A 23858-nucleotide genomic window follows, 5' to 3' on the forward strand; every position below is an offset into this window, starting at 1 on the left:
TGGTCTGGCGCTAAATATACGTATTTTTCAAAGGAAGGCATGTGGGACTCTGGTCTTAAAAAAAAAAAAAATCCAAGCCCCCCTCCGCGTCGGGCCTCCCTCTCTTCCCATGATTGCCCTGCGGATTTGCCGAGGGAGTTCTCGGTGAATGGAAGTGGATGGATGCCTTGCTGGCACAGTGCTCCGGCGCCCCCAGGACAGGAGGCTGATGTACACTCAGATGCTATGTGGGGGGGGGGGGGCTCACGGATGAGGACGGGAGAAGGGACGGACGCCAGGAAGCCAGGGACAGCAGGGTTCAAAGGGGAAGGAGGAGGCACGGGAGGGAGACAGTGGGCGGGCAGAGCTCGACCTGTCTGTGTTTCACTGCCTGTAACCCAAGTGCTCCTCCCTCCTCTCCTTCCGGGCTCCTAGTGGTTTGCTCTTCCCATTCATGTGTACTCCGCAGACTGTCTCCCGAGGAGGCCTCTGTGGTGGCGTGTTTTAACCTCCTTGCTCTCTCTGTCTGTGAAACGGGCTGATGGAGGGGGGAGAGGTTGTGATCCAAAAGTCTACTCGAGTATAGACAATGGGCCTCCTTGCATTCATTTCCCATCGCTGTAACAGACGTGTGTGACATCCAGCTTACACGGAGGACAAATTTTTATTTTTAGCTCATCCTCTTGAAGGTTCTAGTCCACGGTTAATTGGCTCTATATATGACATTATGGAGAGAGCGGGTGGCAGAGCAACACGAGTCGTCTTGTGGCCGAGGAACAAAGGGAAGAAGAGCCTAGGGTCCCACAATCTCTTTCGATGGTGTGCTTCCGATGGCCTCTTAAACGTTTCCACCACCTCCTCCTCATCGTGACAGACCGGTGGCTCTACCTCACACGCATGAGCCTCTGCCGTACACTCTAGGTCCAAGCCGTCGTATATCCTAAGGCCCTGTTGGAGGTGGGACTGTCACAGGGCTCTTCATGTAGCAAGCAGTGAGGACAGAAATGGGTGGCTGCATCCAGGAGCAAGTTAGCAAGTCAGAGCCTTGGGGGGTAAATCCTCAGCTTGAGGCTGGAGGTGTGTGATGAAAAGGTGGAGCCCAGAATGAGAGGAGAGAAGATCTCACTGAAATAGATAGAGAAGAGCCGCAAGGCCCAGTCCCTCCCCATGCCGTCCGCGGTCTACTCATCTATGGGAAAGAAAGGCTTGAACCCCTTCTTCCGTGAGGCGGAGGCTAAGTGGAGAAGCCATACAGCTTCTTCCTGGACCAAGTGGCATGGCCACGCGTGGCTAGAAAGGGACCAGACTCGGCCCCGTGAGCTTGCCCTGTGCATGGTGTAGGCCTCAGAAGCAGGCCGTGCCCTTCCTCTCGAGGGTGCTTGTGGTTCCTGGGAGGAAGCCCCCTTCTTGCTGCCAGTCTACGCCCCTTTGACCTCCCCCTCCGTCCTCCAGTTAACATGCCGGTCTGAGGTGACGGGACCAGATGGCACCTCGTAGCCCCGTGTGTGGGCTCTGAAGGCCATGCCATGGCTGGCAGGCCGTCCTCTAACCGTGCTCCCTTTGGGAATTTCCAGGGTGGACGTCAGTTCCCGGTTGCCGCCTGGGCTCCGATCCATGCAGTGGGATTGTGAGAACAGACACTCCCAATGATGGGTGACCGCAGAGTCTCAGGACAGCCTCAGCCCGCGGACTTGCTCAACACCTGCTCGGGAGATGACCTGCAGCCCTGCCCAGGAGCGTGCCCGAGGGACCCGGGCAGCCACCCCGGCCCCCCTGAGCCCCACGGACAGCGAACCTGGCCCCTCGGCCCTCCTGAATCCGCCGGGCCCGGTGCTCCTCACGGCGGCTCTGGCGTGGAGAGCTCCTCCTCCCGGGGGGAGCCCCTGGGGTGCAGCCGGCCCCGGGGGTGCGCGCCGCAGGGCCGGAGCTCGTCCTCCACACAGGTGGTGTTCTGGGCTGGCATCCTGCAGGCCCAGATGTGCGTGCTGGACCTGGAGGAGGAGCTGGAGAAGACCGAAGGGCTCAGGGCTGAGCTGAGGTGCTGCCTCCCGCCGCCCCCGCCCCAGCTCCACGCGGGGCTGAGCGCCCTTCCACCCGCCGAGGAGGACTTCAGGGAGGAGAGCAGCGAGTCCGAAGAGGAAAACCAGGCCTGGCCGGGGGCAGACACGCCCGGCTCCTCCCTGGAGTGGGGTGCTGAGGAGGAGAGCGTGTTCTTCGACAACCCTCTCTTCCTGGAGAGCCCCCGCCCCGATACCAGCGCGGCTGGGGACTGCTCTGCCTGGGGACTCCCAGACTCCCAGGCCAGCGTGAGGGCCTGGCCTACCGACCCGCACACCCCGCCGTCTCCGCCCCCGGGCCGCGCGGTCTCCCCGGAGCCGGGAAGCGGGCCGCGTGTGGAGAGCAGCTCCACGAGCTCCAGCGGGCGCAGCACCCCTCCATTTCCCGTGCCTTCCTACAAATCGCACCCGTTCTGCTGGGCCGCCCAGGCCCCCACCGGAGGGGCCTCCGCGGCATCCTCGGGTGAGGAAGAAGATGCGGTAAGTGTCCTCCAGGAGACCGGCCCAGGACCGTGCGGGGGGCCGCAGGGCTCAGAACACTCTCGTACCATACGAAGGCCTTTTCTTGAGATCTGGGGTGAGAGTTGTAGAAAATCCTGACCAGCGTGGCTTTTCAAAAGTCTAGGTGATTTTCACCCATGCCATGATTGCAGTTGAACAAGATGGCGATCAGGTCCACAGTGTCTGTATCTCACCAGCTCCACGGAGCCGTCTGGAAAGCTTTGGAGAACAAGAGCTCTTCAGTCACAGGGAGTTTCAGGCCGCCTTCAGATTCCTCCCCTCCCACCCACCTCTAAGACATCCCCAGCTGGAGCTGGGCAGAGGCAGCCTAGACATGACCGCTACCCCGAAGAGATAAGTTCCTATTTCAGGAGTCTCGACCTCTGGTTTCTGAGATATCCCAGCATGTTGTTACTTTTAGTTCACCGTCTTTCGTTCTCTTGTCCAGTGTCAATAGATGAGGGTATGTCATGACAATGGCAGGAGGTCCTTGATATCACCCAGGCAGGGGGACACTTTCTGCAAGACAGTGGGGAGCAGAGTTTTCCCAGTGAGTCCTCTGCTTTCCCGATGATAAGGGAACTCAAGTGGCTGAGTGAGTGAGACTGTTGCTTTCCAATCTCTCCATTCCCAAAGAACAATGGAGCCCCTTCCTGCCGTGGTGCTTTCTCCTAGGACCGGGCTCCAAGACCTCAGGTGCTCAGATGGAAGGCTGCGAGCTTGGATGTTGAAGCTCGGGGTTGTCTCTTATTCTGGTAGAACTCACTCGGCCCAGGAGCTCTCAATAACACAGCCTTCCTGGGGGGCAAGGCGCTCCAGATAAGGCCATCTGGGGTCACCTGGGAAGAGACGGTGCCTCACAGAGCGTGGGAAAGGGCCTGGCAGGCATTCTGTTCTGGTCATACCACTCCCCCATCCCTTGTTCTCTCTCCCTCAGGCTCCTCTGGAAGACAACCCTGGCCCTGCCTCACCTGTAGTATCCGGTGTGGACCAAGTATTGACCCAGGAGATGGGACACACTGGGCCTGACCTTGGCCCTCACCCACGTCCTGCGCGGCATCGGGCAAGTCCTTTCCCTCCGTGGCTGTGCCGTGGGGGTCTGTGAAGGGGGGACTGTGAACCCACTGATTTCACATCCTCCTCTGAACCTCGGGCCTAGACGAGTGTCTGTGGTATGGAGTGTGAGGGTAGCGGAGACAGAGAGAGGGCTTCCGTCTCCAGACCCCACTCTCCTAGCTATTTCCTGGGTTTATGGACTGGCCTGTACCTCCTTGAACAGGTCCCGTCCAGCCCTGAGGACTTGCAGATGGAAGAGGGTCCTCCCCGGCCCCTGGAGCTTCTTCTCCCCAACGACCCAGGTGAGACCCAGAACGAGGTTCTAGGAAATCAGACGGTGAGGAGCTTTGGGATGCAGAATAGAGATAATTGTATCCTGTTGGAGCCAAAAAGACTTGGGGTTCATTCTTCATCAGTGAGATAGAGTTCCAAACACGGAGTCAAGTGATCTTAATAGTCCAGCGGGAGTCCTCAGCTGCCTTGCGACTCAAGTCCTGGTTGTTGCTGCAGGCCGGCCGGCCGCTGGTGTGGGAGAGATCGCGACCCGTGGGAGGAGGGGGTGCCCTGCCCAGCCCCAGGGAGGCGCCCAGACCCGGGGACCGCCAGGCAGTCACTGTTGCTCTCCTGCCTCCTGCCCTGGGTTTGTTGACGCCTGCTTTTCCTCAGGTGAGAAGGACACCGGGCATCTCCAGCAGCCTGCGCCCTGCGCCCAGGCCTCTGGTCCCTGTGGGAGCCCAGTGTCTTTGCCGGAACCTAGCGGCCCAGTGTCTGAGGCCGCAGCCCTCGGCCCTGTGTCCTCCCCCGAGGGCAGCCCAGAGCGTCAGTGCCGCAGCCCTGGAAGTTTCCCCAAGTGGCCACCGGATGCCTCGTACCCTTTGCCTCTGGAGATGGATGAGGCAGAGCCCGGCTCCCCGAAGGAAGAAGGGGCGGCCGAGACCCCAGACCCAAGGCAAGAAGGAAAGAGGGAGGACACGCCCAGGACTGCGGAGGCTGCCGGTGCCCAGCTAAACGTTCATTTGCCTTCCACAGAAGGGTAAGTCTCAAAGCAGCTGTCTCCCAGGCTCCCGATTACGACTACATTTAAGAACGCCCTGGCTTCAGTACTGGCTTACGCCTGTACTCCTCAGAAGGTTGAAATCTAAGGATCGCCGTTCAAAGTCAGCTTGAGCAGGAATGTCCATGAGTCTCTTATCTCCAATCAGCCACCAAAATGCCAGGAGTGGAGCTGTGTCAAATGGTAGAACGTCAGCCTTGAGCCCAAAAGCTAAAGGACAGTGCCTGGGCTCTGAGTTCAAGCCCCAGTATCAGCACAAAAAGAAAAAGAAAGGAAGGTAGAAGGCAGGCAGGCAGGCAGGCAAGAAGGAAGGCAGGAAGGAAGGAAGGAAGGAAGGCAGGAAGGAAGGAAGGAAGGAAGGAAGGAAGGAAGGAAGGAAGGAAGGAAGGAAGGACAGACTGATCAGAAGAAGTATTTCCTCCAGCTCTTCCTAAGATCAAAATGATAAATTAATTAAAAGTTAATTAAATTTAAATTAAATGAGAAAAATCATATTGAAATTAAAGCAATTTAAGTTTGCTCTTATTCTGAGAATTGAACCTAGGGCTGCATGCACATCAGGCAAATGAACTATTGCTACGTTACATCCCCAACCCTAGGGCACTTTAAATGAAACAAGCAGAAAGAGCACCCCAATTTAGATGAAGTGTAAGAGGGTGAAGATTTGGCATACTGATGCTGCAGCCTCCATCGCTGTGTTAAATGCATTCTGTGACTCGGTACCAGTGGAGACTTAAAGGCACAGAAGCCAAAGGGCAGGCTATCGTGCACAAGGTGCAGGAATTCGAGGGTGCAGAAGCAGTGGCATAAGAAGTGTCCACGACTGGCCACCACTCACGGAGGAAGAGGAAGGAGCCTTCAGAGAACCAAACAGAGCGTGTGCAGGCTTCAGGGACAGGAGGCTGGAGCTAGTGTGTGTGTGTGTGAAGAAGTTGTAGACTGCTTTGAACTTGAGTCGTTCGGGAGAAGTTCACCAGAGAGCCCAGTTTCAGAGTGGCTGGTGTCTCACCCAGGGGAAATGTGGCTTGGCCTGAGAGATCATCTTGGAGCTGACAGTAGAATTGTGTAACCTCAGAAGGGTGGCCAGAGCCAGCACACCCCCTGGAAAGCCTCTGACAGGAGGCTGCCTCCAGACCCCCAGCCTCTGAGAATGAGTTGTTAGAAAGGGGTTTTGTTTGAGGGTAGGCTGACTGGGTCATCTTGAAAAAGCCAAGAGGATGCCAAGCGTGGTGACACAGGCCTATATATCCCTAGCTGCTTGGGAAGTCGAGGTATCAGGGTCGGAAGCCGACCCGAGGAAGAGCCTGAGACTATCAGAAAAGAAACAGTTTTAAAAAGAACAAAGCTAAACTCAAAGCCAAAAGAACTGAGAGAGAGCATGGCTCGAGTTGAAGCCTTGCCTAGCAAGCATGAGGCCCCAAGTTCAACCCAGTACCAGCACCACCAGAAATGGGAATGAAAATGGAAAAGAAGGGTGGCCCAGGCCTGGCTGAGATGGTGTGATAATTAGAGGGTGAGCTCTACTCCCGTCACCTTGTCTGTGGTGACAGAGGCTGCGTGTCAGTGCCACAAACCGAGTCACTATTGTCCTTGCACATCTGGAAACCATGCTGCCCAGAAGTCATTCAGAGGCTGGCTTTAGTATCTGAAAAAGGAGTTTTACTATGTTAAATGTTCATCCCAGCTCTCAGAAAGATAAGACAGGAGAACAGCGTTGGTTACAGAGTTCCAGGCAAGGCTAAGCTATATGATGAGATTCTGTCTTAAAGAAACCAAACAGAAGCAAAGATGCCGAACTAAAACAGCTTTATTGGAGTATAATTCACCTACCGTATGAATCACCCACTTTAAAGCTGACACTTCCCTGACACTTGGTTTTTTACAGTGTTATTTTCCCAAAGTGCTTCCTTCCCTAGCTAGACATTGTTTCGGGCATCCTCCAGTTGGTTATCCAAATAATTCTCTTAGGTATGATGGTTGTGTCGCTTTTATTTCCTACTCTTTGTTTGAGTAGACCAATCTTTCCAGTTCTTCATTGTCAGTGCTTTGCTATGCAATTCCGGGAATCATTCAGCATCACTTTGGGGAACATCATGAAATCCTGTTTTAGGCATGATTTATAACTTTACTTTGCAGTCAGTGTCTGTCACACCGATCCCGCATTGTGGGTTATTTGAGAGCTTCGGGAAGCTGAGAAATGATCAGGAAAGAACTGGCCCATTCATATTCAGTGACGTCTAGTGAGTGGTCAGTTTGTCGGGAGCCTGTTTTCATATTGTGATGGCATTTGCCTACCTACTCGACTCCCTCATTGTGCTCACTAAGGTAATGAATATTTAAATAACTAGGAAAACCCCACACTGTCTGTCTGTAATATTGCAGGAGAAACAGACGAGATGGGTTGAAATGGGACTGAGTGAAATCTGAGTGTCCGTGTTAGCTTCATTCCGTGTTCTCTGACTGGTGAGCGTTGTCTGGGCCTGGTTGTAGTCAGAGGTCTCCAGGCAGTGTCCGGTGGTAAGGGCTGCTCTAGGCGGGGGAATGGCACATCACAGAACTCCACTTTAACTCCCCTAAACGCGAGGGTCTGGAGTCCGGCTCTTCTCAGCTCAACCACTCAGTGCCCACGAGTCCCAGCAATGGCCTCGAGCTCGGGGTACCCCTTCCACAATGGGCCTGCCAGGACCCTCGACGGCCGTTCCAAGGGGGAGTCTGAGGGCACGAATGGACTCTTCCAGGCCTCCGGAGAGCCCCGCGCCCCACGCCCAGCTCCCGGAGGAAGGCCTGAGTCCACCAGCTGGAGCCAAGTTGGCTAACGGAGTCCGGAATGACCCGGAGGCCCGGAGCCTGGCCTCGCGCCTCTACCGCCTGGAGGGCTTCCGCAAGTCTCAAGTGGCTGCCTACCTGCGGAAAAAGTAAGGAGCTCGAGGCTCATGAGGGGGCACACAGGACTCCTGCTCCACTGGCTGCCCCTCTCCTTCCCGGCCCTGGGTCCCCTTTGCCCCCCCACAGCCCCATCCTTATCCTTTCCCCCACTCTCCCAGAAGAGGCACGGCCTGGTCACCTCCTCAGCACACCCCGATCCTCCGCGGAGCCTCTCGGTCTCTTCCCTTTGCCGGCCCCCAACTTCCCATGGTCCTTCCCATGCGTCACTGGACAAGGTGCCAGGGGCAGGCCCGAAGCTGCCCCCCCCCGGGAGCTGGGGTCCAGCCTGGCTGTCCCCTTCTGCCGTTCGGCCCCTGCCCTGTCGGGGGCCCATGTGTCCAGGCCCCGGAGGCCGCTCCGTGCGAGCCCAGCCTGGCCCCGCGTCCGGTCCTCACCGCCCGTTTCCCTCGGCAGCAATGACTTCAGCAGGGCCGTGGCTGAGGAGTACCTGTCCTTCTTCCACTTTGGAGGCCAGAGCCTGGACCAAGCCCTCCGGTAGGGAGCACGTTGGGGGGCTGAGGACAGGGCGGCTGGCCCTGGGGTCTGCGGGGCATCCCAGGCTGACGCTCTCTGCGACTCTGGCCTTCTCAGGGGCTTCCTGCAGGCCCTGGTGCTCAGCGGGGAGACCCAGGAGCGGGAGCGAATCCTCTACCAGTTCTCCAGACGCTTCCATCGCTGCAATCCTGGCGCCTTCCCCTCCGTAGGTAGGAGGGCCTTCCCTGGGCATGGCACAGAGCGGCCTTGTGTCCGCTAGGAGTTCACTGGGTGGTTTGAGCAGTGGGGAAATCCGGGGAGGGAGAGAGAGGAGTCGCACGGCCTAGTGCGATGCCACAGAAAGATGACACAGAAATCCAGGTTCCAGGCCCCCCTCCCCCCGCCCCTCTCTCTCGCCGGCAGATTCCATACACACCTTGACCTGTGCCATCATGCTTCTTAACACCGACTTGCATGGACAGGTAAGAAGGGGGGCAAGTGCCTGTGAATCAGAGGTCAGAATGGGGGCGTGGCATGGAGGATTGGGCGGGGTGGTGGGGGGGGGGGAGGTCGGAGGCTCGGGACAGGCCGGGGCTAGGGCTCTGTGGCACGTGGGCTTTGGGAACTGGAGAAGGTTCCTGAGTGGCCCCTCGGGGTGTATTCGCTCAGGGTGAGGCGTTGTAACCGTTCTACACTTTCTCCACGGCCACAGAACATTGGGAAGAGCATGAACTGCCAGGAATTCATTACCAACCTGAAAGGCCTGCAGGATGGCAGTAACTTCCCCAAAGAGTTGCTGAAGGTAGGGCTGCCTTGCTGGGTTAGGGCCTGGGCCCCCTGTCTGGGACCTGGAGCCTTGGTTCCTGTTCGAAGGAGACTTGGAGCTCAGGCCCGCATCTACTGAGATGCACCTGAGAAGGCAGAGTTTACCTGCGCGGTTCTGGCGCGCGGCGTCAGCGGCATCTTGGAATTTGTGAACTGTGAATGCCCAGTCCTTCAAATGTTTTATCAAGTTTCCAAGTGATTTTTTTTTAAACCCTTCAGCCTCTGAGAACTCTAGCTGGTTTATTGGTCATCTGAGAAGATGAAAGGTCACATTTCGTGTAGAGAAAGTCAAGAGGTCAGGTGGGAAATGGATGTTTCTAGTCTTGGGCAACTCAGGTCCTCCTGGAGTCAATAACTACCCCGACATCAGGATGAAACAGTCGAGGAAGGTGGTGTATGCATGTACTTCCAGCTATGCGAGAGGTCGGGGTAGAATGCTCCAGGTCCTTCTAGGCACTATCTAAAAATAACTAAAAGCAAACATGGACTGGGCTGTGGCTCAAATGTTGCAGTGCTTACCTAGTAAGGCTCTCAGTTCAAACCATCAAAACAAACCAAAAAAGATGAGATAAAAAGTTCCGGGTGTTTTGCCCCTGCCTGACATACATGTGCTTCACGAGCCATTAGACTGCTGACTGTTTTACATACTTTGTGATCACTTATTGAACGCTCACACTATGCGACAGACACCTGGCTAAGTACTTCAAGGGCTATCAAAGTAAGCAAGATACATCTAGATTAATTCTATTTATCATATCATTTCAAAACTTCTAGCACATCATTCATTTGCTCATTTATCAAGTATTGGCTGCTGAAGTTGTTCAGCCCAGTTCTTTGTCAGAGTCCTCAGAGCAGGCTGGTATGTGAGGCGTTTATGTCTCCTTTAAAAAGACTGGTTTGGCCAGGCACCAGTGGCCCACAGCTGTAATCCTGGCTACTCAGGAGGCTGAGATTTGAAGATGGCAGTTTGAAGCCAGCCCAGGGAGAAACATCCCTGGGAGACTCTTATCTCCAATTAACCACTCAAAAACTGAAAATGGCGCTGTGGTTCAAAGTGGTAGAGGAGTGCTAATCTTGAGCAAAATTGCTCAAGGGTAGTGCCCAGGCCCTGAGTTCAAGCCCTACAATGGACAAAGAAAACAAAATAGAAAAAAAAACTGGTTCAGTCCTCACTAGCCTGGGCAGGTCAGGGACATGGGCTGCCTTGACGGTCTCTACATCTCTAATACCCAGCACAAGATCTGGAGCAGAGGAAATGCTCCAAAGTTAATTTTTTTTCATGGGTATGTGGATGGATGGATGGATAGTTGGATGGATGGGTGAGTGGATGGATGGATGGATGGATGAATGGATGGGTGGGTGGGTGGATGGATGGATGGGTGGGTGGATGGGTGGATGGATGGATGGATGGATGGATGGGTGGGTGGGTGGGTGGGTGGATGGATGGATAGTTGGATGGATGGGTGGATGGGTGAGTGGATGGATGGGTGGATGAATGGATGGGTGGGTGGGTGGATGGATGGGTGGGTGGATGGATGGGTGGATGGATGGATGGATGAATGGGTGGGTGGATGGATGGATGGGTGGATGGATGGATGAATGGGTGGGTGGATGGATGGATGGATGGGTGGATGAATGGATGGGTGGGTGGGTGGATGGATGGATGGGTGGGTGGATGGATGGATGGGTGGGTGGATGGGTGGGTGGATGGATGGATGGGTGGGTGGGTGGGTGGGTGGGTGAGTGGATGGATGGATGGATAGTTGGATGGATGGGTGGGTGGGTGGGTGGATGAATGGATGGGTGGGTGGATGGATGGGTGGGTGGATGGATGGGTGGATGGATGGATGGATGGATGGGTGGGTGGATGGATGGATGGGTGGATGGATGGATGGATGGATGGATGAATGGGTGGGTGGATGGATGGATGGATGGGTGGATGGATGGGTGGATGAATGGATGGGTGGGTGGGTGGATGGATGGATGGGTGGGTGGATGGATGGATGGGTGGGTGGATGGATGGGTGGATGGATGGATGAATGGGTGGGTGGATGGATGGATGGGTGGGTGGATGGATGGGTGGATGGATGAATGGGTGGGTGGATGGATGGATGGGTGGGTGGATGGATGGATGAATGGGTGGGTGGATGGATGGATGGGTGGGTGGATGGATGGGTGGGTGGATGGATGGATTGTTGGATGGATGGATGGGTGGATAGGTGGATGGATGGATGGATGGATGCTTGCCTGCTCAAGGAAAAGTACAACTATAAAGGGGTAGAAGAAAGAGGCCTTACTTGTGTTATCTGTTAAGAGTAAATTTAGGCACCACAACCCTGAGGGCATTCTGCCTACCTGCACGCTTCTATTTCAGGCCCTCTACTGGTCTATCCGAACTGAAAAGCTTGAGTGGACTGTGTAAGTGAGAGCCCCTTTCCCCTCTCTGGCTTTGCCCTGGCCTCTGGGCCTTCCTCCCTCTATGCCTTACCTGAGAAACAGAGAAGTCCAGGGCCCCAGACAGTACTCCCTCGGGGTGGGTGAGGCCTTAGGTGGGTGTTCAGGTCAGTCTCGAGGAAGGCAGAGGAGCCCAGGTGATACTGGAGAAGCCAGCGGTAGCAACATCCACAGGAATTGATGAGCCTGCCTTTGGACGAGGATTCTTTTCTAGGGATCTTATCATGTGTCTTCCTAGTAAGAGATGACGGGTACTTCCTGCTTGGTAGTCTCTGCCCGGCCAGTCCTCCAGCCTGATTCTTATTCATTCAGGGATGAAGAGGACACAGCTAGACCTGAGAAGGCCCAACCTGCTCCGCCAGCTAGCAAGATGACTAACCCTTTCCTCCAGTTGGCTCGGGACCCCACAGTGCCCACGTACAAGCAGGGCTTCTTGGCTCGGAAGATGCATCAGGATGCCGATGGCAAGAAGAGTGAGTGTTTGCCCAAGCCCGGGCTGTTAGGTGTGGAGCGGAAGGGCTCAGCGCAGGGACCACGCAACCTGTGCGTGGTGTGCGGAGAGCTGGCCCGTGTCGAGCGCAGGGAGCTCATGGGCCTTCTCAGCACGTCTTGAACAGTGGCCAGGTGCAGGGGCCTGGGAAAGGGGGAGGGTCAGACCCAGTTATTCCTGGGGTCCCGGGGCCCCTGTAGTAGACAGAGGTTAGACAAGCATTGCCATATCTGTGATAAAAGATAGATGGAGCGCAGAGGGACTGAGCAAGGGTATCTGGAGGAAGGCTTTGTTCTGAGGACTCACCCCCTGGGGCAGGGCTAGGGACATCTTCTAAGGAAACGATGCCTTTGAGTGAAGCATAAGGAGTTGTAGACTTTTCCAGCTTGACGAGGGGCATCCCTTACAGCGCACAGGGCAAGCAGAATCTGCTAGAAGTGAGTGGAAGAGAATGAAGGAGGGGCCCAAAGGGCAACGCTGACAGGGCCTGTCAGGGTCTGCATTTGGGCCTCATTCCCCAGTCCGCTGAAAGCCGTTGAGTAAATCTGCAAGCTGACTAGAGCAGTTATCGCCATAGCCCAGTCGGGGATCACAGATGGAGTAGGGGTACAAGAGAAGCAGCCCGGGTTGTGAGGAGTCGCAAGGGCCACTGCAGGGACAGAAGAGGCTATGGCAGACCACTGAGCTTTTAGCCCAGAAAGCTAGGAACAGGTCTTGCCACACAAGACCACAGTGTAAGGGGTTGGGGTGGGGGGGCAAAGGTGGAGCTTGGTGCCCGCATGGAGATGCACAGGGCAGAATACCCCAAGGCTGGGACCTGAGCGCCTGTGCCCCCTGGATGGGTTCCTGGTGTGCAAGTGCAAACGTGCTCGTCACGAGCAGGTGTGCTCCTGGGCTGCTGGCGTGTATTTGGAGAGATGCTTTATTTTTTTTTTTGACTATCCGCATTTGTTGTCTGGTGTTGTTTCTGAGTGGGGTATTTGCTTGTGTTATTTTCTTTTGTGTTAGCATGCTGTGTGTTTATCTGTATCCTGGTGAGGGCCTGTGACTGTGTGCACACTTGTGAGTGCCTGAGTGTGTTTGGATGTGGGTATCACCACCCACTTAAAAAATTTATTGTAAAGGTGACATAAAAAGGGGTTGCAATTACACAAGGCAATGAGTACATTTCTTTTTGAACAGTTACCCCTCCCGCATTTTCTTCCACTCCTCCCCAACTCCTCTCCCTGCTAAGTTGTGAAGTTCATGTCCAACATGATGTCTAGTGAGCATCACTACTGCATCGGTTCACCGTTTCTGTGATTCCCCTTTCCCTCCCCAAGTAAGATAACTTATATACAAGACAAAAGGCACAGAAATAAAAAAAAAACAAAACAGTGACAACAGGGAATAAACTAAAGGGAAAAAAAGAAATAACTGCAAACAGTACACTAAAATAAAAACCCTGTTGTTTCCATTTCTTGGAGTTCATTTCGATAAGCATCATTTAATATGGTCTTATGCACATAGCTACTGAGCTATTGTGACACTCTGCTAAGAATATTCTAGACACATTCTGCTTATTACAAATGAGTCAAACCATGCAGCCTATGTTCCTTTGTGTCTGGCTTGCTTTGCTTAATACAATTTTTTTCCCCTAGTCTTTCCATTTCCTTAGGAATTGAGCAATGTCATTCTTTCTGATGGAAACACAGAACTCCATTGTGTATATAGACCATATTTTCTTAATCCATTCATCTGCAGAGGGGCATCCGGGTGGGTTCCATAACTTAGCTATGGTAAATAATGCTGCAATGAACACAGTTGTGCTGGTGGCTTTAGTGTGGCCTTATTTGTGGTCCTTTGGGTAAATGCCCAGGAGTGGGGTTGCCGGGTCATAGGGGGAGCTCTATGTTTAGTCTCCATACTGCTTTCCAGAGTGGTTGAACAAGTTTAAATTCCCACCAACCATGTAGGGCTGTTCCCTTTTGGCCACATCCCTGCCAGTTCTGTTATTTGTCTTCTTGATAATGGCCATTCTAGCTGGGGTGAAGTGGAATCTCAGTGTTGTTTTGATTTGCATCTATTTAATGGCCAGAGATGTTGACTGTTTCTTTGTGAGTCTATTTGGCCCTTCTTATTTCTTCTTCAGAAAAGTCTCTTTAAATCTTTGGCCCACTTATTAATGGGGTTGTTTCTTTGAGGGTTTCTTTTGGGGGACGTTGGTTTTTTGTTTTTGTTTTTTTTAGCTCTGAGTATATTTCAGATAGGAGGCCCTTGTCTGATGTATAGTCAGTAGAGATCTTCTCCCGACCTGCATGTTGCTAGCTTTGTCCTTCACCATGCAGACGCTGCAGTTTAGCTAACCCAGCCTTTCTTTGACGTGTTGTGTTTGGAGATCTTTACTTAGGAAGTTTCCAGCTGTGCCGAGGGGCCCTGCTGCCTCCCCTGTCCCTCCCTGTAGTATGTTCGGGTATCTGATCTTGGGGGTGGGGGGTCTCTGACCGGTGTGTGGGCCTGATTCTCCTGTCTGTCCCTGCCACAGCTCCGTGGGGCAAGCGCGGCTGGAAGATGTTCCACACCTTGCTTCGGGGGATGGCGCTGTACTTCCTCAAGGTGGGTGGGGGAGCCCTCGACGGCCCCGGGGGGGGGGGGAGGCTGCCTCCTCCTCCTCCTCCTCCTCCCTGAGCCCCCCCCCCCCGTGTGCGGCAGGGGGAGGAGCAGAGCCCGGGCGGGGAGGGCCCGGCCGGGCCGATGGCGGACGAGCCCGTGGGCGTGCACCACTCCCTGGCCAGCCCGGCCGCGCACTACACCAAGAGGCCGCACGTGTTCCAGCTGCGCACCGCCGACTGGCGCCTCTACCTCTTCCAGGCGCCGTGAGTGGTTCCCCCTGCCCGGGGTGGGGGCGGGGGTGGGGGCGGGGGGACGGGGTGGGGGGGTGGCCAGGCCTCCGGGCCCTCCTCCCCCCGCAGACCCCGTCGGGCTCTCCCCAACCCCCCCCCGCCCCGCCCGCAGCACCGCCCGGGAGATGACCTCGTGGATCTCCCGCATCAACCTGGCGGCGGCCACGCACTCCGCCCCGCCCTTCCCGGCCGCCGTGGGCTCCCAGCGCCGCTTCGTGAGGCCCATCCTGCCCGTCCGCCCCGCGCGCGGCTCCCTGGTACGACCCCGGGGGGAGGTGGGGAGGGGGCGGGGGAGGGGGGAGGTGCGGGGGTGCGTGCGTGCGCGGGGGGGTGCGGGGGAGGGGGGGAGGTACGGGGGTGCATGCATGGGCGGGGCGGGGGAGGGGGGGAGGTACGGGGGTGCGTGCGTGCGCGCGGGGGGGGCGGGGGAGGGGGGGAGGTACGGGGGTGCATGCGAGCGCGGGGGGGGCGGCGGGGGGAGGTACGGGGGTGCATGCGGGGGCGGGGGGAGGTACGGGGGTGCGTGCGTGCGCGGGGGCGGGGGGCGGGGGAGGGGGTGCAGGACCCGGGCCCCGACCGCGCCCCGCTCCCGCCCGCCCGCCCGCCCGCCCCAGGAGGAGCAGCACCGGTCCCACGGGCACTGCCTGGACGCCGCCGCCCACGACCTCCGCGACCTGCAGCGGCGCCGCGCGCCCGACGGGCGGGGCCGCGGCCGCGAGCCGGACGAGTTCCGCCTGCGCGAGGCCTTCCTGGAGCACGAGGTGGGCGGCTGCGGGGGGGGGGGGGGCGGGGGAGGGGGAGGGAGAGGGGGGGCCTCGGGGCTGCGGAGCCGCCCGGGGCGCCGGCACCCGTCCCAGGCCTCGCGCGTCCCGCGTGGGACTCAGCGCCCCCCCCCCCCGCCCCGTGTTGCAGAAAGCGCGCTACGAGACCTACGTGCAGCTGCTGGTGGCCCGGCTCCGCTGCCCGTCGGGGGACCTGGCCCTGTGGGAGGAGCAGCTGGGGAGGGAGGCGGCCGGCCCGCCGCGCACGCCCAAGCCCGGCCTGAAGAAGTCCCACTCCAGCCCGTCCCTGCACCAGGAGGAGGCCCCCACCACCGCCAAAGTGAAGCGCCACGTCTCCGAGCGCAGGACTTACCGCAAGATCATTCCCAAGCGGAACCGCAACCCGCTGTGAACGCTAGCCTCCGCCCCTGGGGTGTGGACTGGAACCCCGGGAAAGGAGCCTCCTTGCCCACCGGGGTCTCTGGCCAGGGATCGAGGCACCTCCTCCCCTTGTCATTTCCCCGTTGGCTTCCTTCCCTGGCTCTGGAACTGCCCGAGGAAAACTCTCCCTGCTCTTAGTGCCACACCCCAAGATCATTCCCTTGGCTGCCTTGGGGGGGGGGGGCAACCCCCAGAATGCAGAACAGCCTCATTCCCCCCTGCTTCTGGGAGAGGGGAGGCCACAGTCCCAGCTCTGTGTCAGCCTGATGGTGAGGTGGTCTGCCAGTGGCTGCCCCTGGAGAACACCCACTAGCGCCCAGGGGACAGGGTTTCTCAGGCCCTGCCTGCTGGAGGGACAGCCTTCTGGAAGGAACTGTGGCAGATTTCAGGGGCTCAGGAAGGTCATGGGGGTCTGAGCCTTTTCCTCCCCTAGTTCCTCCCCCTCCACAGGCATCCATGCACGGGGGAGATGGGAGAGCCTCGTGGCCAATTGCGAAGCCACCGTGCAGCGGCAGTGCCCTTGGTGTGAGCCAGGAGCCGGTGGGGCCCGGGGAACTCTGGGAAAGAGAAGCCGCTGCTTCCCAGGATGGGGAGGTGGCTCTCCTGGTGCCGGCCTCTAGCAAAGATGGAGGATGGTGGGGATGGTTCCTTCCGGGGACTGCCTAGCAGGAGCCTCAGCTGGGTACAGTGTGTGAGGGACCCATTGAGGCTGGAGACCAGGGTCCTCCACAGCCCCTAAAACTGCGCTCCCCGGGGTTCCCCCCTGAGGCCACCCTTAGTTCTTTGCTGCTGTCCCCTGGGAAATGCTTCTGTCCCACCCTACGTCTGCCTCCCGGCAGAGCTTGCTTTCTAGAGTTGGTTTTGGAGACTTAAAGTCTCGGGCTCTGCCCGTGGGAAGGAGGCTGGGCTGGCCAGAGCCTCCACCATTGTCTCTGTCCAGCCAAGTGTGCAGGTAGACTGTCTGCCAGGTGGGGGGCTTCTGCTGCCTGTGCGCTGCCTCCTAGCTGACCCACGGCCTCTCCTCCTTCCTCTTGGGCCTCCCCCTCTCCTCCGGTGATGCTTGCAGCCAGGACTGGAGCCTGGGTCTTTATGAAATGAGCTGGCCCTTGGGGGCCGGATGGATGGGGGGGAGGAGTCTCGGGCCAGATGTCTGGCCATGGACTCACCGAGCGTCCAATAAATACAAGCCAAAGAAAGAAGTGTGCATTTGTGCGTGAGGGAGGAAGAGTCTGGCACGCGGGGGTACCTGCCGTCTGGCAGGCAGCTGTGTGGTGCGGTGGCACGTCTGTGTGCGCGTATGGGGTGTTCTGTGTCTGTGTGAACACGTGCGTGGTAGAGTTACAGGCTACCAAAGCTGTAAGGGACCTCAGAATCATTTTTCACCCACTTCATGCATTCCATATGTACTGTGTATCATACCAGGGGATTCAAAATGAATTAAATGCATTTTCAACTCTGTAAATTAGCAGTCTTGCCCATTGTTCCCAGCTGCCACTGTAGAAGAACATTTTACCTTGCTGGGGAAGCACACTGGAAAAAAAAAATCCCATATTCTTTCCTCATACCCAGGGACTCTGACGCAGTAGACCTCTGGGGAGGTGGTAGTGGTATATATTGAAAGCTCCTTGGATAAGAAGTGTGGGTAGTGTTTGACAAGCACCCAGGAATTTGTCTCATTCTGTGGAGGTGGAAAGAGTATCAGATGACATGGTCCAGAGCTGACGCTCGTAAACGAAGCAGCATTTGGTGGGTTCTTCTACCTTCTTTCTATCACCCGAATCAAAAGTAGAGGTGTGCGCGTGTTTCTTTCTCTTCTTGCCTTGTTTTGTTTTGTACAGGTGATGCGTGTGCCGTGTTTGAATCCAAGAGATGGTGACTGCCTCGTGTCAACAAGTTAAACTCTCGCGTAAGCCCGAAGAATCTAGGAAGGTGGAGAGGTTTGTTGGCGTGCAGTTCTAGCATGCGGCCACGTGGGGGCGGGCATGCATCTCCCTAGCCGTCTGCTCAGGTATGTGGTTGCAGAGTTGTGCTAAGTGGCAGAAAGGCTGTACCCCTCGTTTCCTCCTGCGTCCTTCCCCACCTTGCACGGGGTTGGCCCTTTGGTCGGTTGAGGAGCGGGTCTGGTGATTAGCCCGCCTTCCAGAAAGGGGCTCGAGTTGGGCCCCGCGCCTCCCTTTTCCACCTGAGGAAGCTGCTCTCGTGAGGGCTCCCCGGAACACCCAGGATAACCTCGTCCTGGCGTCTCTTGCTCTGTTTCAGCTGGCCTTCTGTGGAGGATGCGCATTTGTTGTTTTTCTAAACATCTCAGAAGATGAACGATCACGACAGTGTAAGGCCAGCTTGAGGGGACTCAGAGTCTTCTGCAGCAGCAGACAGAGAAATCCAAACTCATGCTTTGCCAAGACAGTCTGGGAGGGCTTTTTATTTATTGACAAGATAAGTAAGGCTAATGGATAGAGTCAAACTATGGCCAAGAAATGAACCGTACTGTTTGTACAACTTTTATATAAGTTAAAAATATTTCAAATATATATATATATACTTTTTTTTTTGCCAGTCCTGGGCCTTGAACTCAGGGCCTGAGCACCGTCCCTGGCTTCTCTTTTTGCTCAAGGCTAGCACTCTGCCACCTGAGCCACAGCGCCACTTCTGGCCATTTTCTGTATATGTGGTGCTGAGGAATCGAACCCAGGGCTTCATGTATACAAGGCAAGCACTCTTGCCACTAGGCCATATCCTCAGACCCTCAAAATATTGTTTTAAAAGCTTTAAAGAGAAAAGGGACAGTGACCTGGCTAAGCCAGGAGCAAGGTCAAGAACAGCCCTGGGACCTGTTCCTCCCGCTTGTCCCCCCTGCCCTGTGCACTCGAACGCTCACGGGCATTTCAAAGCTTCTCATCCGGCCAGTCCCTTCCTAACGGCTCCTCTCTTCCATCCTTTGTCGGGGCCTTCACCCCAGCTTTTCTAGATGAGTGTGCCCTTGACTTCTAAAGGACACCTGCTCCCCGCCTCCCCTCTCCCGGAGAGAAAAGTGCTGACTGTCCCCTAACTCCTCTCTCCTCCAGGGGGCCTGTAAGGGGTCTTCGCGCCTCCCACCCTCACGTTAGCTTTCCTGTGCCTGGAGAATAACTTCTAGTATCACCGAAACCTTCATTAGACCCTGTTGCTTCCTATGGCTGAGGCCTCTGTTCCTCATATCTGGGGGTGAACTTCCAGAGTGGCTAGTTCTCCCTTCCCTGGTCCCCATTTCTACCTGGCTCCAATTCACTCCTTACAACTGGGCTGCCACTCTACCTCTCCCCGAAATGCCAACCCCAAGGATCGCGGGTGACCTTCAGTGCTTGATTTCTCATTCCTCTTCTCCCCTTCCTTCCGAGGGACCTCAGGCCTCCCTTAGCCGCGAGACCCAGCTGACCCCGAATGGAGGCCTGGACTAACCTAGCCATTTTGTAGCGGCCTAGGAGTTGGGCTGTTTTGATTCCCAGCTGTGCATGTTTTAGCTGCCTGACCTCAGGCCTGTTACTGGGCTTCTTGCACTTTTGTTTGCTTCTCGACAAAATGAGGATAATAACACTCCTTACCACACAGAGCCTCAAGAAGACGGAGTATAATTATGCACATAAACACCTCAGAACAATGCTTGGCACAGAAGAAACACCTGCAAAGTTAACTATTAGCACATAGCTTTGCTAGACCAACGCAGGTATTCCCCACCCCTTCTTCTCTAGGTTCTGATTTAGGTCTTGATTCAAACAAGCCAGCCTATTTTGAGGTAAGTCTTTGCGCTTGGCTCTCTCTGCTTGGAGGTGGCAGTTACAAATTGTAGCTCAAATGGCCCCAGCAGAAAAGGACATGGATTATTTTCAGTGACTGGATACTCTGACTACATATCAGAAACATAGGTAAAGTTCAGTCAGCCCTCCATTGTTTTCTTATTCTTCTGGGATTCCATTACAAACCTAGACTCGGGAGTTCTCTTCATGGTACCAAGATGGCTCCGCGATCTCCCAAGATCTTTCTTGGTGCAAATCTAGGCGATAGATACTACGTGCTTCTGGCGATTTCAATTTCAGAGCTAGAGGTTCCTTGAGCTACCTGTCTTGGGCCATATGCCTACATCTGAGCCAACTGCATGAACCAAGTCCGTGTGGAATTTGAGTTCCACCTCAGGAGATAGCGGGAGTGTGGCCAGTACCACCCAAAGACAAGGAACCTGCGCCGTCTGTGAGAACCGTGATTCTTATCATGACAGGTTAGAAGGAATGGAAAATGGGTGAGAACCATTCCCAGCTGTCACTTCCTCTGTGAAGTCTATTCTAAGTGACAGGCACTGACTTTCTGCCTCCCCAACTCTCCTCTCCCAAAACTGAGCTGAGTGCTCCCCCCCCCCCTTGACTTCCTGCTTTTCCAAATGAACCTATGGTGCTTTCTCCATTACTCTGAAAGATACTCGCCAGAACCCCAGAACACCTACTTCCCCTTTGGTACCCGGTTAGAAGCCTCTGCCTTGTGATCTCTCTGTCCCTGTCTGCGATGAGACGCTGGATGGGGAGAGGGAGATGGACAGAGACAGACTTCTTCCTCATTAAGGGTTTGCAGAGCAGTCTTTGGCTCGTCTCTCATCCCTTCTCCTGTTCTTATGAACTCGCTTTCTCTGCTTTGGGTTGGACTAAGGTCGCCATTCGTTTTGCCTCTGAGGCTCTGCTCGTGTAATACTCAAGTGCACGACTTCTGGCCGTGTGCTGAATTTGTGGTCCAAACCCCGCTGTAAGCAAAGACCTGATGCCGTCTAGAGTTATGGGTCCATCCCTCCTCTGGGTAAGGAATTAAGAGGCCAAGGAGCAGTGAAGCATAGCAAAGCAGGAGGTTTTTGAAAGGGAAGGTAGACTGGGGAGAGAGGTTCTAGAGCTGGGGTCCATTGCGGTCTTAGAGGGCAATTGCAACAACACGGGGGCTACTCCGGCATCTCCTTTCCTGGGCTGGGCACGGACTTCCTGAGTGCCCCATCGCCGCTTCCCATAGGCTGAGTGGGAATACAGGGCATCATGGGAGGAAGGGTTTGAGTGGGAAGTCGGGGCATTACGGGAACAGATGCCCTTAGGGGCCATACCGATTGTCTGCCACAGGTTAGTTCTGCCATTTTGCTATCCCTAGCTAACAGGCCCCTCACTTTTCCCCCTCGTACCCCCTGCTGAAGGGAGGGCAGAAGGGTGCAGAGCCCCAGTGTTCTCGCGGGGCAGAACTTGGAAGCGAGGGCCTCTTGGCTCTGCCGGCCGGGCCCTGGGAGTTGGCTGGGGTGTGTCTGTGGGATTGTCCGCGCTTAGCCTCCTTTCTCAGGGCCAGGTGAGCGATCCCAATGGCGTAACTCCTTCGAGGGACGAGCTGGGGGTCTAACAAAATGAATACCGGGAAGCCGGTACTTGAGGCAGGGGCGGGGTGTTGAAGTTAAGGGGAGGGGGTGTAGGCAGATGAAGAGAGGAAGGGTGGGGTAACGCGGTCATCATATCCAATGTGTAGATGTGAAGGTAGAGCTAGGGAGATGGAGTGGATGAGTGGGGATGGGAGAAATCGAGGAGGAGGATGAAAGCGGTGACACCAACATGCACTGTGTTTGTGAACCAGCATGACGAAGCCCCTCCACGCAGCCACTTAAAGACAACGACTGAAAATAACCATCTCCCTCAAAGACGAGGGCTCGCCAAAGTGCCGCTTGCCTTTGGAGCCGGGACACTGTTTTCTCATGAGGAAGAGCCAAGTACTGGACCACCCTGAGATTTAAGGCCAGTTTCCAGACTAACTTTGCCACCTCTTAAAGGGCTTTTCCTGCCTACCCTGGGGACTGTTCTGTTGCCTTGGTGCTTTCTTTTTTTTTTATTTGTATCTTATTAATTTATTGCATGCATATCCTATGAGCTGTCACAAATCCTCCCTGGAACAAGGTGGGAATACATTAATATTTAAAATAAAATAAGCAAAATGCCAGTGTGTGTCTTAAGTTGGGAATTCCTTCAGGGCAGGGACCATGTCTGTTTATATGGCACCTGGCACAGTGTCAAAGTGAGGCTTAGCAAATGAATGTTGATGAAGAACGAAAGAAGCCACCGTGGCCCCCCGAGTAGCTGACGGTCCTGCACACCCCTCTTGCAGGGCGCTCCTTCCCCCGAGTGAACCCCTGCTCCCTGACAATCCACGCTCATCCCTCCCGTGTCACAGCTGTAGTCACGTCCACACCTAGCTACACGTGTCGCCCCAGACGCCCCTCCCGCCCACCGCCCACCGCCCCAGCTCCATGGGCCTGGCCCCCCGCTGGGATTCTGCGCAAGATGCTAGGAAACGGCATGGACGGAGGTGTTCGGGGTGCTGTCCCCAGGCGCGCTTTGGCCCCCGTCGGGGGAGGTGGGGGCTCCAGCCAGCCAGGGACCTGGCAGAGGGAGGGAGAGGATAAGCCGCTTCAAAACTCCAGATGCAGCAGTTAAAAAGAGGACAGAAGCAATGATCCTTCAAATTGCCACATCTGTATAATCTGCCTTTTATTTTCTGCTTCATGAAGTTTTATTTCCTATTATTTATTCACCTCCCCGCCCTCCCCTCCCCCGCCTCAGCTCCTCCTTAGCAGGCGACATGCTCAGATAGGCCCTGAGCCGGGGCCTGGGTCTGGGCCTCTCTCCCCACCCCCTGCTCTCTCTCTCACACACACACACACACACACACACACACACACGCACACTTGCTCCCCACTCTCTGCCTCTGACTCCCTCCTTCCCTAGGGTATTTGGCATGTGAAACTCACTCGCCATGTCTGTGTTTCAGCCCCTAAATATCCATGCTCCCCACCATGCTCCAAGTAGAGCCCCAGGAAAGACACAGGGAGGGACGAGGAGGGTCATGAAGGGGACCCTCCTTCCTGAGGTCTGTGTTACCATCCCCGAGAGTCCCTGCACTCCCAGCCAGGTGCCCAGCTCCGTCTCTGTGCCTGTGACTTCCCGCTCTGCCGAGCCTCCTTCTCTCTCTCTTCCTCTTGGTCTGGATCTGGGCTTGCCCCACCCTGGGCACAATAGATACCAAGGTAAGGAGGGGAGCAAACCAGCTGAGATGTGTTGAGAGGGGCAGCCTGTGGTCTCTTGGAGACTTTGAGCACTCACCTCCGGTTAGGGAACCTGCCAGGGCCTAGGAACAAAGAGGCAGGCTGCCAGGCACAGATGCCCAGATGCCAGATTTGTCTGTTCAACGAGCTAAGCAGGGGTTAGTCTAGAGACAGCGGAGGGGATGGGCGTAGACACATAGGAAGGCCAGGGAGCAGCCCCTTCAGAGAGAGAGAGACAGGCCAGGCTGTCGGGCTTGACATACCGAGCTTATTAGTGAAGTTTGTGGCGGCTGCTTCTAAGAGAAGACAGGGACGCCAGAGGAAATCCTGGGAAGCCCATAAGGGATTTTGCAAATATCGTCTGCATTTTCTATCTCTCTTATGATCCTCGCCAATTTTCCACGTTGCTCCCTGGCTTTGCACAGGTCTCCTATCTAAGCTCTAAGATGCTTGTTCTCTTTGGAGAGAGAGAGGATAGGAGAAAGGTTTCAACTGGAGTTATCTTGTTTACTCTGAGGTGTCTCCCCAAGAGAACGGCCCATAGGAGGTTGGTTCATGGAAGAATGAATGTGAGAGGAAGCAGAACACTTAGATCCCTCTCGATGTCCCCCCTTCCTCTTCCGTCCCTCCTTCCTGCCCCATCCTGACATCCTTTAGAACCCTGGCGGTACTTTACCATATCGAGCCCGGACCTGGGCTCACCCACCTCCTGCTGCGAACAGAGATCAGATTCCAAATAGGGGATTCTGCTTGGAAATTTGGGACTCCTCGCCCCGTCAGCAGAGGCCGCTCATCCTCGCTGGCCCCGTGACATGGCATCGGAAGTGCACATGGCGGGTCAGCCGGCGTCGAAGGAGCCGGGTGGGCATTCTCGG

General features: G+C 55.8%; 1 protein-coding gene across 1 annotated transcript; it reads left to right on the forward strand.

The window, feature by feature from the left end:
* Positions 1-1610: 1610 nt before the first annotated feature.
* Psd4 (pleckstrin and Sec7 domain containing 4) lies at positions 1611-16076 on the forward strand. Its single transcript, XM_048352386.1, has 16 exons — positions 1611-2516; positions 3475-3600; positions 3817-3895; positions 4260-4626; positions 7386-7562; positions 7987-8067; positions 8164-8276; positions 8470-8528; positions 8759-8848; positions 11246-11289; positions 11638-11798; positions 14340-14410; positions 14507-14670; positions 14810-14954; positions 15312-15458; positions 15610-16076. Exons 1-16 carry the CDS (start codon positions 1626-1628, stop codon positions 15868-15870), a joined length of 2976 nt encoding a protein of 991 aa, XP_048208343.1. The 5' UTR covers positions 1611-1625; the 3' UTR covers positions 15871-16076.
* The last annotated feature ends 7782 nt before the right edge of the window (positions 16077-23858 follow it).

Source organism: Perognathus longimembris, chromosome 8, assembly GCF_023159225.1.
Source record: "Perognathus longimembris pacificus isolate PPM17 chromosome 8, ASM2315922v1, whole genome shotgun sequence".
In the NCBI taxonomy this organism is placed as follows: Eukaryota; Metazoa; Chordata; class Mammalia; order Rodentia; family Heteromyidae; genus Perognathus; species Perognathus longimembris.